This window comes from Podarcis liolepis, assembly GCF_965112155.1.
Source record: "Podarcis liolepis genome assembly, chromosome: 5".
NCBI classification, from domain to species: Eukaryota; Metazoa; Chordata; class Lepidosauria; order Squamata; family Lacertidae; genus Podarcis; species Podarcis liolepis.
The window spans coordinates 60,280,346-60,295,211 of record NC_139556.1 but is presented as its reverse complement, the minus strand read 5'-3'; the positions used below and the strand labels follow the sequence as shown (position 1 = coordinate 60,295,211).

Sequence of the window (14,866 nt, the reverse complement as noted above, 5' to 3'; positions counted from 1 at the left end):
GAATCTCTCCAGCCTCTGTGTGTGTGTGTGTATATATTTATATATATATGTCTGCTCCTTCTCCTTCAAGGTGATCTGACTCGATTAGTGCAATGTTGGCAGGGAAGGCCGGGCGTGTGTGCGAGCTTTCTGGGCCTCCTCTTCGCTCTCTCTTTTCTGCCTTAATTGGAACCCTCTGAGACCAGGCGAAATCGCATTAGCACCAGGCCCCGGCGTGCAAAGCCATCCATCTTTTTTTATTACAGCGTAATGGGGCTGCTCGCGAGGCGGCGTTCGATTTGTCACAGGCCTCGTTCGCTGATAACGGGCATTTGTCATCACTTTCTGCCTGTGTTAATGTCATCATCGGCGAGCTGACAGCCAGGCCCGTCGAGGGAGCACCGGCGACACAGCACATCCGTCAAGCTAATATTTCCATGGCTGTGGGGACCGGGCGGGCTACGGACACACATTAAAGCGCTGAGGAGAGGACGGGAGAGAAAAGCGCCATTGTCATTAATTAAAATGTTAGGGTGGATATGAAGACGTGTGTGCGTGCTGCCTGCCCGAGTGTGCCACGCAGCGAGCGTGACGTGGCCCGTGAGTGGGCCGGCCGGCCTACAGTCGCACGTCCCCTATTAACAAGCACAAGCTTGGATCATGAAGTGCATTTAAAAGCTATTTGGGGCTGGGGAATCCAGAGCATGGTGAATAGGAAGGTCATTGTTAATAAGCGAGGGAGGGGTGTGCTCTTGTGTAACCAGCAAGCCACAGTGTGTGTATCTTATCCACTCCTCCCCCCAGAGTCTGTTTGTTCCTCTGGCATGTTGTGGTTGGTCATTCGCAGACATCCTAGTGTCAGGTGCTTGGCAGCCATAGTGCCAATGGGAAGATGCCAATATAGGCAACAACCATTTTACGTGCATTCAGTAGGTGTACAGCTGTGTGCTCACGCATCACCGCAAACCCGGGAGTGACTAGAAAAAGGGCAAAAACAGTCCTAAAAGAGCACTGAAGGGGCAGAAATGGCACAAAACAGCGCTTTGCAACCCCACAAGTCTTTACAAGTGCAATCCCAGGAGCCTTTGCACCAACCTTTGAGGTCTGTGGAGACTTGGAGTTTCAGGAAGGAGTTTTGGAGGGAACAAATGCCACCATTCATGCCAGTCTGGGGAGTGCTGCTGGTTTTTTAAAGGGTTTTTCTATGGTTTTCAGAAGTTTAGAGGATGTTTGCAGGCTTTTTCAATGGGCATTCCCAATATACACTATTTCACTTAAATGTGTGGTATCTTGGAACATAACCCCCATGTAAAATGGTCGTTGCCTGTATAGATCAAAAGGCTGTCAGCCCCAGAGTCCGAGGTGTAGGTATCATGAGCGACTCATTCCCAGTCAAAAGCAAGCTGAATGTGAGTTACCAAGGCCATAAAATTCCATGATGGGCTGTTACTGATGTTCATGTCCTCCTTCTGGGCTTCCCTAGGTATCTGGTCAGCCACTGCAGGGACCAGGATGCTGCCCCTCTATAGGCCTTTGGTCTGTTCGAGCAGGCTCTTCCTTCGCTCTTAATTTCACCACAGCAGTTGCAGACAAGACAATGGGATTGGGGGCAGTATTAGGCATGCAGGTCAGGCTGAATGGCTCTTGTGACAGAGCTGCTCAACAGTAACTGCAGCCAGCACTGTATACATGCTGGTTGAAATCTCAGCTCTGCCATTAAATGCACTAGGTGGCCTAAAACAAGCCGCTTACTCAGCTTCAGCAAACACTGTGATGTGGGAATAATTATACTTTCTAACCTACAGGGTGTTGCTGGGACTCATTGGGGACAGCTAGGGCCGGGAATTCAGGCAGGAGCTGGAACCAATGATATCCAGAGCAAGCTAATTCTAGCATTGTTACCACCCTCTTCTTTGCTACAAGGGCAACACAGAGACTTTGAAGAGGGGAGCTGGTAAGGGGCAGAGAGTAGTCCAGAATCAGAGGTAGGAGCGGGGGCAGGAGAAAGAAATGAGGCAGGCTGCTGAAGAATCCAGGAAGTCGTCTCCTCCTGCTTCAGCCAGCTTCCTTCCCTCCTGGTCTCCCACAACACATAAAGTACAGTTGACATATTCCAAAAAAACCTGAACACGTTCGGAGCAACCCCCCTCCCCCATCCCACATCTCTGTCGCTTGCCCCCTTCCTGCCACTTACCCCTTCCTCATCTGCCTGTTTGCCCCTCCTTCCCTTCCCTTTGCTGTCTTCAGCCTCCTGCTCTTGAATGATGTGAGGCCCCAGGAAGGCCACGCCAGGCCTGGTGGCTGCTGGAAATAGCATAAGTCCTAGTGCGACTCGGGGACAAGCCAAGAAGAGGCAGGTCCAGCGTCTCGCCAGAGGTGGAGCCGCTGCTGCCGAGGGCCACGTGGTGAGACCACTGTTATAGAGTGTTATAGTAGACTGCTCTGACTGTAACCACGGTATGGGTAACTGAAGCCAGTCAGCTTTCTTTTAATAGGGTCTCAGCTAACCTGCCTAAGCTGCTAAAAGGTCTCATGGCTGCCAAAACCACTTGTGTTTCCATAGACTGCACAACCTGAATCCCCAGACTCCATACTTGACATATTAGTTACAGTGCAACTCCATTCAAAACTGGTGGCAAACTATCAGTAGATCAGATCCTCCCGGTCATTAGCACCTCTTTCTATCTAGATTCAGTTTCAGCTTCTGTGCTTTCATCCATTGCAGAACAACCTCCCAACATCTCTTTAGGATTTCCACTTCGTCCTTTGGGAATCAGAGGTCGAGCGGTGTGTCATCAGCCCAAACTTCTGGGTGCTTTCTCCCAGCAATATCATGCAGACATGGGAATTAGATGGTCAATAGGTTCCTGGCTGCCACACTGAATTGATACAAGGAGATGGCCAAGTTGCCTCATACTTTCCTCCTTTTTTGAGATGCATCCAGAGGTCCCATCAGGCACCAGGTGGTGTTGTTGTTTAGTTGTTTAGTCGTGTCCGACTCTTCGTGACCCCATGGACCAGAGCATGCCAGGCACTCCTGTCTTCCACTGCCTCCCACAGTTTGGTCAAACTCATGCTGGTAGCTTCGAGAACACTATCCAACTATCTTGCCCTCTGTCGTCCCCTTCTCCTTGTGCCCTCCATCTTTCCCAACATCAGGGTCTTTTCCAAGGATGCTCCTCCTAAAAGTGTAAAGTGGGTCTCAGATTCTGCCTATATATATATATTCCTACTGCCTCCCCAAGTGAACCCTTTTGAGAATTTTCAATGTGTTAATGAAAGCTTGGTTGTGAACAGATGGTTCTGCCATGAAGGATTCTGAAGCATGCGATAGTGTGAATCACAAGACATCCCTTATGCATGGCATGAAAGTGCTGCAGCCAGGGAAAAGAGCAGCTGTTTAATCTGGTATCACAAATAGATAGGGAAATAGTGTACAAAGTCAATTCTCTGTGAAAGGCGAAGTAGATGTGGTATTAAATGTGTGTTTGTCTCACTATCAACCCTATATCTGTAGGGGCACGTTCAGTCTGTATTGACAGTCCCAGTTGTAGGTTCACTATCACAAACCCTAACTCTACTAAAATAAACAGGTCAGTTTATGAGAGGATACCGCTAGCAATACAGTAAGACTCAGATGAGTATTAAGGTCATTCAGTATCAGGATGATATTGGCAATCTTTGCTAGCCCCAAGCAGGTACTCCATCCTCCCCATCTGAACTTGGGCCTGAAAGACTAAGGGAACTGTAACTGTTATGCCACATGTTCTAGTGCATTTACCCCTAACTTTCATTATTGCAAGAAGCAGTATATTTTGGGGGAAGCAGGGTTTTGTTGCACAAGACTTCCCAGTCAACCAGAATTGTGCAACCTGGATTTACCAGTATATGACTGAAACCTACCCCAAACAGCAGGTCTGGAAGTGTCCAAAGTCAGCAGGTGGCATTTGGCATCTCTTTCATTATGTAAACATCTTCTGATTTTCTGTCTCACAAAATATGGTTTTATTAAGGCTACACAATTCCTTGCATGGGCGTGTTTCACTTGTGGGATGAGGATTATGGCACGAGAGGAGCAAAATATTGTAGGCAAAATAATGGTGGATTTGGAAATGGTTGCCAGCTTTTTGGGAATGGGATTTGGGAAAAAATGACACCACAACATTAATCCCAGTAAGTGATGATTTGCCGTCACAAATATGGCTTATTATTCACAGATGTATCTATAACCTCAGAGGTGTCATGCCCATCACCACATCATTTGCATGTGCATCATGCCTGCAAACTTATACATGAAGATGCACATTTTATTTATTCAATTACTAACCTGTTTCTTGCCTTGATATATCTTGACAGGACTTCGCTATGTGCTTTTTTCTATATGTTTGAAGTGGTCCTCAAGGCTAGTTATAAATACTTTAGTAACTATAAATGAGTAGCGTTTCAAGCAGTTTTCAAATATTAGTCTCAACTGTGTTAAAAACCGCCAAACCAGCATCCCACAAGCCTGTTGACCGCTGGCACCGGGATGGAAATCATTTACACCTGGAGGTCCAACCAGCTAGAAAACAGCCTCCAAACCACATAGTCAGTGGGTGGAGTACAACCACTGTGAGTAATTTTGGTTGGCCTACCTGCTGGTGCTGTAATGTGACCTTGGGTGGTAGAGATGACAAATACTTAGGGTGGGATTCACCTAATGAACCCTGATGGGGGACTTCTGCTTGCACAAAGGGGTTTTCCTTTCTCTCCCTCTCTCATGCCCCCCATTGGTTCAGGGTGGGTGTGTCAGGAGAACTTCCAAAACAATGTGCCCGGGGGGGGGGGAGCACCATTCTTTCTAGCAAGCTGAAATGCTAGTGGAGATGAAATGTTTGTAATAGCACAACATTTAATTCCACCCTCATTTTGCCTATTGACGGACAGAAGCAAGATATCATGGTGCCTTTCCTCATTTATGATATCTGTGGCACAGCCTGCCCAAACTTTTCTGTTTGGCAGTGTCTCTGCTTAAAACATCATCTGAACCATTCTGTGTACCCCACACACCCAAAGTGATGAGCTGTTTTGACCACAGAGCACCACCTAACTCGCTTTCCCCAGGACAATCAATCTCTTCTCGTTGACTGAGCTTCACAATCCAGTTTTAAGAGACAGGATAGCACACCAATTCATAAATTGAAAGGTAATTTTGCTTCTCATCAGGCAAGTCCATTGTGGTACAGAGCAGCAGAGGGTGGGGGGGGGGGAGCTGCAGAGCAGAGTAGTATGTGTGTGTGTGTGTGTGTGTAGCCCCTCCAGTCCCCTCCTTTACCTTGCAGGGTGTGCTAACGAGTCCTCCCCCTCCCCCTTCCACGAACCAAATCCTTGGAGATGGTAAGTGCGGCATATCCCCAGACGGGGAGTGTAAATGCTTGTTCTTTGTAAATGAAGAACATAATTAACATTAAATTAAGGTAATACAAATGAAGACAACCCAGAGCCTGACAGGATGAGTGTTTGGGGAGGCAGTACAGAGAAGTGATTCATATTTTTAATTTACTGTGCAAATAGACTAGCAGGGCTTTGCGGAGTGGGGGGGGGGCGGGAAAGGGGGAAGGGCGATCTTAAGTGGAGTGGGGATTCCCCCCCCCCACTGTTGTTTTGCTGTGCTTTAAGCACACAATGACTATTAAAGTCAACTGCCCATATAATGGGACATCTCCTACATGACTGAGCTCCGAGAGGCATCTTGGTGTAGCAATAAATCCTTTTAGTGCTGTCTGCCTGGTACACAACCTTGGGGGGGGGGAGCATAAAGAGATCACTAGGTAAATACACCTTCTTCCACCACCAGGATGTCCAGAGGATGGTGCCTCTGGCCTCCCATTGACTGGGATGGAGAAAGAAGAGACTCCCTACACATGCCATTACAAGGCTCAAGATAGCTCACACAGGTAATGACTCGGAAATGTAGCAGTTCCAGAGATTCTTAGAACAGATACAGGCCTAGCCTGGATGGGATTCTCTCTAGCTCCTGGTCTGTGGAACCCTAGCAGCAACACACAGCAAATGCCACCCTTCCAGAAAAGCGTGAAACTGAGTAAGAAGTAGCAAGATGTAGATGTGCTTACTCCAATGAATGGGGACGGAGGCACATTTTATGTGGTCCAGCTGTTCATGCCTTGCTTACCAAAGCAGATGTCCTTGTTTCTGTCAGAGAAACATTTGCAACCACCAGAGGCGCCATCTTTGGAAGAAGATTGAGGGGGCCCAACACAACATCCCGATGTCGTGCGATGTCCTGATGTCATTCTGCTCCTGGCTCAGTGTTCAGCCTCAACAATGCAGGGGCTGGCCCTCTCAAAAATAGTTTGAGGGACCCAAATAGCCTCGGCCCCCAGAAGCCAGTGCCTATGGCAACCATGCTGACACCATTCTAGATGCCCCCCAAGGGTACTCTGTGGTTTAGAAAATCTTCAATGATGAGCACATGGCAGTGTTTGGTTGGCATTAATACTAGGAAGGAAATATTCTGATACCACAGGAAGACCAAAGACTTAATTCAGACAAGGCCTTGGGATGTGAGGAGTCAACTGGCCTCCAGTGTTCATTTTGTCTTTTCTCTTTTTTTGCGCTACAAAGGAAATATTTTACACACATAATGTATTATTAAGCTTTCACAATATTGTTTTTAGTCATGGAAATAAGTTATCTTCATTCAAGGTTTGGCATGTTTTCTGGGTGCTGCTTCAGAGCACTTGCAACTGTCAAAACCACACGAGTAGTTTTGCCAATTTGCCAGGAAAAGTTGGTTGGAAATTTTAAAAATATGAATACCAAGATAAAAGTATGCCAGCTACACTAGGTGTCAGCCAGGATGTTCTATGGTGATTCCAGTTCTTTCCCACTGAGATGTTAGAGGGCAGCAAGGGGTCATTCTAAGTCCAGCTATTTTACTGCAGTCAGTTGGCAACCTAAGCAGTGACCACCTCCTACCCTTTCTTCCTTCCGTTTTGCTTTAACTGTTAGAGTCCACATATGGATTTGGAAATTGACAAGAGTTCATGACAGAGTTCACTGTCACATATTCAAAACATATTTGAGGAGGATGCAGGAATCAGCCCCACCTACATGTGTACTGATCATCCTCTTGCTAGCCACACATTCAGCAAGCACAAGAAAAGGCCTTATATTAGGCCTGCCATACCAGGATTTCAAAGGTGGAATTGACGTCCGGGGGGAATTTCCAAAAGGTGTCGCTTTGTCCCGGATCAATAGAAAAAATATCACATTTTTTGTGTTTTTGTAAGAAAAAGCTCCGTAACATTGGGATGTCCTGATTTTAATTTTTTGAAACATGGCAGCCCTAGCTTAAAAGGTAAAGGGACCCCTGACAGTTAAGTCCAGTTGCGAACGACTCTGGGGTTGCAGCGCTCATCTTGCTTTACTGGCCGAGGCAGCTGGCGTTTGTCTGCAGACAGTTTTTCCAGGTCATGTGGCTAGCATGACTAAGCTGCTTCTGGTGCAACCAGAGCAGTGCACGGAAACGCCATTTACCTTCCTGCCAGAGCGGTACCTATTTATTTACTTGCACTTTGACGTGCTTTTAAACTGCTAGGTTGGCAGGAGCTGGGACCGAGCAACGGGAGCTCACCCCGTCGCAGGGATTCAAACCACCCCCCTTCCGATTGGCAAGCCCTAGGCTCTGTGGTTTAGACCACAGCGCGTCCCGCATCCCAACCCTACCTTGCATAGATGTAAATATGTGGGATTCCTCCACATGAGCCAATCACAAGCTCTACACACACACATGTGACTCATGAGGGGTGGGCAGCTGGCGAATTCAAGCTACCACCACTCCTTTTAATGCATGAAAGGTGATCCGTCTTTTAAAAAAACTTCTCTATTGTCACATGTTTATATATAAGTCCCATGGCCTGGTCTGGAGGCACACGATCTGACAATCTTGTGGAAATAAAGCATGGGGGAACATAAAAATATATATAAAAGTTTAAGTTCATAATTCTACCAGTTCATTCTGCAGAATGTGTAAGACATTTCTTTTTTCCTGAGTTTGGTAGGGGTGGGGGGTGGGGTGGGGAGAAGCACCCAACACAGTTGCGTCCTAGAAGGGGAGCTGGACCTAATGGTGTTCAGTTTCTCTATATCTTATTTTGATTGCAGTTTCTGGCGCTTCTGTTATTTGTTTTAATCTTAGTCTCAACCAAATTACAGTACAATTTGAATCCCAAGACTGAGGTAGGACAGGGGATGATCCAGTTTTCGGGTGGGGTGGGAGAAAACCTGTGTTAGCTGAGAGGATTGTAAGCAAATTCTCTTAATTCATTTGCTTAATTCACCCCCCTCCAAATTATAGATACTTCAGATTTAAAAGAACAAAGTATGAATGCATTGCATTTGGCAAGCTGATCATTAACACGCTGCTTTAAAAAGTCATCAAGTTACCAATCATCCTGTGTTTAAGTCTCCACAAGTCACAATTCAAAAGCAACATTTAACTATGTTCAAATTTCAAACATTCCACTTTTGATTGACTGATTGATTGATTTCCCAATGGTGCGAAATTTCATTGCAGTCTAGTATCAGGGCTGCTGATGTAAGAAGAGTACAGGGAATACCCACATACCAAGCCCTGAGCCAGCAGTGTTCCCAGATCCTTAGCCTTCATTTTAAAAGAAGTCAATTGGACACCTTTGAAGAAAGTTAGAAAACAAAATGTTCTAAGGCAGATACAGAGAAGCTGCTGTTGCTAAAGATGCATAATCACTTAAGAGTAGATCTATTTAAATTAATGGACCTAACTTAGGGATATTCATTCATTTCAATGGGTCTGTTGTGAGTAAAACTTAGCTGGATACCACCTTTAATCCCTGTTGCTATGCAATTACAGGAAGAAACACTGATCACCCCCACCTGGGACTCAAGAGGAGCATTTCCCAGAGCAGGAGGAAAACAGAAGACTATGGCTGCTGCTGCTTGTTTCTGCTAGCCTGATGCTGGGTGAAGGAAGATTGTCTGCTGTGTACTGGGGTAAGTTTGTTCAAGCACTTTGCTCTGTGTTCACATTGTTTCATTTTGTGCTGTGTCTGCAGTGTAAAACACCAATGGCTGGCTTTGGTATGGCTTACTCAAAAGGAACTCCCATGAAATAAATGAGGCTTTTTTCCTGCTGAGAAAACATAGTGATATTGCTATGCTGTGCCCCTTGTTTTCTATGTCCCCCAAACAGCCACTACTGGTCTGCATGTCATCACTTGGCTGTCATTTGTTAATATGCAGTAACCATAAAGAAACATGTAATACAAAATAAAACAGAAAATATAACAAAAAAATCATCAAGCACCGTACAGCTGCAAGTTAAAATTCCTATAGTGTTCTTAACACAATACTTTTTTGTTTATCAAAGTTGGCAAAATGTGTCTGTGGGTTTGTGTTTTGCTGAGAGTTTTGTGAAACTGCACATGGTTAGAGTATTTATTGGTTAGAGTATTTATCTTCCTGTTGTTTACTAGTATCTTGCTTTTCCTCCAAGATCAGATGCCAAAGTTATGAAACTACAGATACTTAGGTGGTGGTAGTGGTTTGCATCTTGCTATTTATCAGGGTTGACAAACTTTTCTCTTGCTTTTTGCTATAAATATCAGGACTGTGAAATGCTGCAGTTAAAGCAAGGAGGCTGCTTTTCTATCTTTCTTTACATGATCTGTACATTACATTATATATTTGTATATTGCTTTTGCTCCCAGGAGTTCTAGGTTGGGCATGCTATCCTCCTCTCCTGCCTTTTATCTCTGCAACAGCCCTGTGGGGTTGGCTTGGTGAAGTTTATATATGTACATAAGCAGCAGTTCTTGCCAAAAGATGGATGGTAGTATGCGTGTGCACACAGGTGCCCCAATGCTCATACAGTGTACCAGGATATCCTACTGACATCCCTGCTTAGCATTGATGGCCCTCCCTCAAAACTGTAGTGACCCCCTACTAAGCAAAGCAACTTCCCTGTTGGCATGAGGCCTGGAGAAGTCTTGGAACTAAGTCTACCTCTGCCAGATTGGTCTTGGTTTTTAAAGTACTCGGTCTCTTAAGACCTTGCCTCCCTCTTCCACCTTCCTCAGTGGAAGGTGTAAAGCACAGCCTAAGATCCAATAAGCTTTGGACTTGCAGGGAGGGGCAGGAGCAAGGAGGAGGCACCGGTTGGAAGGCAGCAATTTCCATTTCCCCCTTGGCATCTTTTATTGTGCTTGCTTTTGGGTGTAGAGTTCCCATTTACAGGGGCTTCAACGTTACTAAATGGCAGCACAGAGAATGCTGGGCTCACTCTCGCAAAAATCAATAAATGAATAAATAAATACAGGCAGCAAAGAGGCCTGAAATGATTCTCGTTTGCCGGGAATGAGAGACACCAAGTGTAATTTAGGGTTTGATATTATGAAAGCCTTGCTGCTCTAAAGCAGCAGGATGCTCAGCGGCTCATTAATAAAGGATAAACTTGGAGTCTATTTACAAGGCACTTTTTGGGATTATTTACACTCCATTATACATACGTAATGTTGTACATATTTACCGCTTGGCTTGGTGGTGAACAAAGGGATTTAGGAGAGGGGTTGCTCCTCTGACACCCCACCCCTTCCCCTCTGAGCAAGGTCACGCCAGAGGGGACAGCCAGAGCTTCAGGGAAGTATAGGCAAGGAAGAAAAGATATTCGGTCTATTTTCTGAACTAATATAGATTGGAAGCAGGCATCTGGCTTGATGCAAGTCAAGCCAGTGGCATTCTTCAGGTATCTTTGTTGGAAGACACATTTTCTCTTTTCCCTTTCTCATCAGCATGATTACTTAGGCATGCCAATACTATTGCAAATGCTATGTCTGTGTTACTGAAACGGGTTGGAATTTGGCCTAAAATGATACAAAGCAGTTCTAATGAAGGGCAGTTCTGGTATGATGACACCAAAAAACCTGGCCAAAGTTACAAATATGATCCTCGCCCCCATCCATGTCAGATTTTCCTGTGCATCAGTGTCATTCCCAATGCACATTCATAATGTGTATATTATTGCTACAGGTGGGAAGAGGTTGGGGATACAGCAATCTTGTGCAATGTTGTCCTTTGACTGAGGGAGGAATAAATTTTCCTGCTCAGGCCCACTTTGCTTCCAATTTGCCCAGATCTTTAGGACTCAAGAAAATGTGTGTGCGTGAAACATTTGTTCTTCTACTTCTGTACCCGGCCAACACTGGCATACAGACAGGCACACAATTGAATCACTGCTGAAGTGCACCCACGATTGTGAGGTCTGAGGATATGATGATGATACCTGCACAGCTGTTGCCATTGGTTGCAAACTGCTTATGATGTCACAAAAGCACTGAGCAGCTGAGTGGATATAAAGGCAGGCCAAGGGGAAAGCCCTTCTCTGTTCCCCAGCAGGACACAACTGTGACATTCAGCAGTGCCCCTTTTTCCCACCTGGAGAAGGAACACTGGAGAATAGGAGGCTAGCAGCAGGATGCTATGGAGAAATAATAAGGCAAGTTTGTTTGCTAGGTGGGATTGCAGCTTGAAGGCTGCTGATTCCCATGGCCAGAAGCTTGCTGATGTCTAGCAGTGGACCTAACAGAAGCTGGCAGATGTCAGTGGGTAGATGCTGGCGAAGTTCACATTCAGGAGCTGGTGGGTGCTGCAAGGCTGAAGCAGGTTGATATCTGTGAATGTAAGCTGGTTGAAGTTCACCTTCGGGAGCCAGTTAACAGCAGCTGGTGGATATTTGTGGAATAAATCCTGGGCACAAAAGTAAATGAATGAGGGTTGGATGCGTTCACTGGTGTTCTTCATGGATGTTGGCTGGTGTATGTCTGTCTGTATGAATGAATGAATGAATGAATGGGAGCTTTTGAATGTGGTCAAGGTGAAATGGTGTGTACATGTGCATGAATGAGATGTGTGAAAGGGGTATTCATGAATAGATGAAAGCCCTGGAAGCTGGCAGACTGAAGTTAGCAGATGAAGTCACCAGGCAGAAGCTAGGAGCGGAGGTTCCTGGGTGATGCTGCCAGATGGCAGCTAGTCCACTCATTGTCCGCTTTTCTTCTTCTTGTTACAAAATCCCTTCTACAGGGATGTCTGAAGCCAGTGGGTTTTTCTCAAGACCACCCACGAAAGTATTGGAGAGAACTGCAGGGCTTGAACAAGCCAGCTTATATTTCTAAATGCATATCCTGGTCATTCTACATTTTTCCTCATGTAACGGGATATCATGCGTTTGAGTTGGTATCATTAGACATGAAGGGTGTGCTGGGTGAGAAATAAATAAGAAATAAACAAATAAATAAATAAATCACTGTTGGTGTCCTCCTATGATTATCCACGTGGCCCAGGGCGGGGCTTGACTGGCCTCATAAGGACTGCGGCTGCTGCCCAGCAAGAACTGGGGTATTTGGGGGGAGCTTTTGCTGTTGTTACTGCTATTAACTTTTTGTATCTTTATTTTTATGTGGAAATTGTTCAGTTCGGTTATGTAGTTTTTAATGTGTTTATTTTTAGGACTACTTTGCTATGTTTGTAATTATGTAAATCTTTTCATATCGTAAGCTGCCTTCAGCATTGTTTTAACTGTGGAAAGGCGGCATACAAATAAAATGATGATGATCAGGCCTGGGGTGGGGGGTTCGTAGTGATGCTTCCCCAGTTGTTGCCATTGACAGTGGACTGCCTGGGATTTCACAGAAGAACATGATGGCTGAGCAGGAAAAGGCAGTTAATAGTGGGAGGGAGAATGAGTGAGGAAAAGGAGTCTCAGGAGAAGCTGAGCTGAGCCAACTATAGACACAGAAGGGAAACTTGGTTTGACTCCTTCCTGCTTGAGTCGCCAACCTTCCCCTCCCTCAGGGCTCCTCAGTGAAGCATAGGAGTCAGCATGTGAGCTGCGATAAGCCACAAAGACCTGGCTTTGGCTGTCACTTCTGTTGTGCTCCCAAGAAAAGGCCCCAAAGGGAAGAGGTGTTGTTCCCTCAGCTTCCATCCCATGTCCCTGCTGCACTACAACATAAGTCTTCCTTGGCCCTGTATCTGAGATCCTTTCAACTGGCAGTGTTGAAGATTAATCCTGGGGCCTTGTGTGCAGAATGTAGGACGCAGCCTGTGACCCAGTCAGGCCCCTGGTTCATTGACATGGTGCCCATGGGTGCCATGGCACCCACAAAGGCCCATCAAGTTCCCAGTCATGTTCTCCATCTTCCTGACACACTAGACGGAATTCAGAGTCTCGAGGTGAGGAATCTGTCCCCGTCTCTCCTTCCTACTTGTCAACATCTCCTGAGGATTCCCCATTCTGTGCTGACCACAGGAGAAAATCTGCCAGAATTCTGAATAGATGCTGGGGCTGGACACCAAGGTGGGGAAGAGAAAGAGGGAGAGAGCGCTGGGAGGGAACTGTAGTTTGATGCTTAGAGTTGTTAGGACACCCTATTCCCCTCAGAGACTTAGAATTCCCAGTTCCCTGTGAAGACGGATTGATTGTTAAAGCCGGAACTCACTGGAATTCAGTTCTGGAATCTTTCAGGTGGGCGCCATTATGAGAGAACAAGGGAAGAAATCATGGTGAGTTCTGGCACCTCTTTTTCTAGAAAAATAGCACTGGTAATTGTAGGTGGTGGGCAAATGTTGTTGTTGTTGTTGTTTAGTCGTTTAGTCGTGTCCGACTTTTCGTGACCCCATGGACCAGAGCACGCCAGGCACTCCTGTCTTCTACTGCCTCCCGCAGTTTGGTCAGACTCGTGTTTGTAGCTTCGAGAACACTGTCCAACCATCTCGTCCTCTGTCGTCCCCTTCTCCTTGTTCCCTCCATCTTTCCCAACATCAGGGTCTTTTCCAGGGAGTCTTCTCTTCTCATGAGGTGGCCAAAGTATTGGAGCCTCAGCTTCACGATCTGTCCTTCAAGTGAGCACTCAGGGCTAATTTCCTTAAGAATGGATGCGTTTGATCTTCTTGCAGTCCATGGGACTCTCAAGAGTCTCCTCCAGCACCATAATTCAAAAGCATCAATCTTCTTTATGGTCCAGCTCTCACTTCCATACATCACTACTGATGTATGGAAAACCATGGCTTTAACTATACGGACCTTTGTTGGCAAGGTGATGTCTCTGCTTTTTAGGATGCTGTCTAGGTTTGCCATCGCCTTTCTCCCAAGGAGCAGGCGTCTTTTAATTTCTTGACTGCTGTCACCATCTGCAGTGATCAGGGAGCCCAAGAAAGTAAAATCTCTCACTGCCTCCATTTCTTCCCCTTCTATTTGTTGGGCAAATAGGGGTCTCCTAAAAACTGTCAGCACCCTTAACAAACTATTTGGTGGGCAAATAGGGGTCTCCTAAAAACTGTCAGCACCATTAACAAACTATTTGGTGGGCAAATAGGGGTCTCCTAAAAACTGTCAGCACCCTTAAACTATTTGGTGGGCAAATAGGGGTCTCCTAAAAACTGTCAGCACCCTTAACAAACTACTGTCCCCTGGATTTTTTGAGGGAAGCCATGACTGTTAGTTATGATAGTGTTTTAAATGCATGGTGCAGATGTAGGCTAGTAAAGTTAGGATTGCAGCTTCAGGCTTCTCAGTTTTACTGAAAGCATCCACTTGAGATTACTGACCAACAGGGACATCTAGTGGTCATTCATTGTAAAACTTTCCATTCTCTGTGTGTACAAATTATTTATTTATTGTGTAAAAAAACAACAACAACCCCAAATGCACCCATCTTCCAGAAAGCACAAAATGCCACGTCTGGCCCGCCTTCCGTTTTATCATCACACCAACCCTAGGAAGCAGATTTATATGAGGGAGCTACTGGCCCAAGGTCACCCAGCAGAACTTTGGGATTTGAACCTCCAA

The 14,866-nt window shown here is 45.8% G+C and overlaps 1 protein-coding gene across 3 annotated transcripts in view; it reads left to right on the top strand.

Annotated features, from left to right (window-relative positions):
* POLL (DNA polymerase lambda) overlaps window positions 1-14,866 on the top strand; it is a 132,673-nt gene that overhangs the window by 41,773 nt on the left and 76,034 nt on the right. For all 3 annotated transcript variants that reach the window (XM_083505241.1, XM_083505239.1, XM_083505238.1), the window contains exon 10: window positions 8,873-9,012. In XM_083505241.1, coding sequence (XP_083361367.1) covers window positions 8,873-8,976 — 104 coding nt within the window. In that variant the 3' untranslated portion in view covers window positions 8,977-9,012. The remainder of the gene's footprint in view (window positions 1-8,872; window positions 9,013-14,866) is intronic.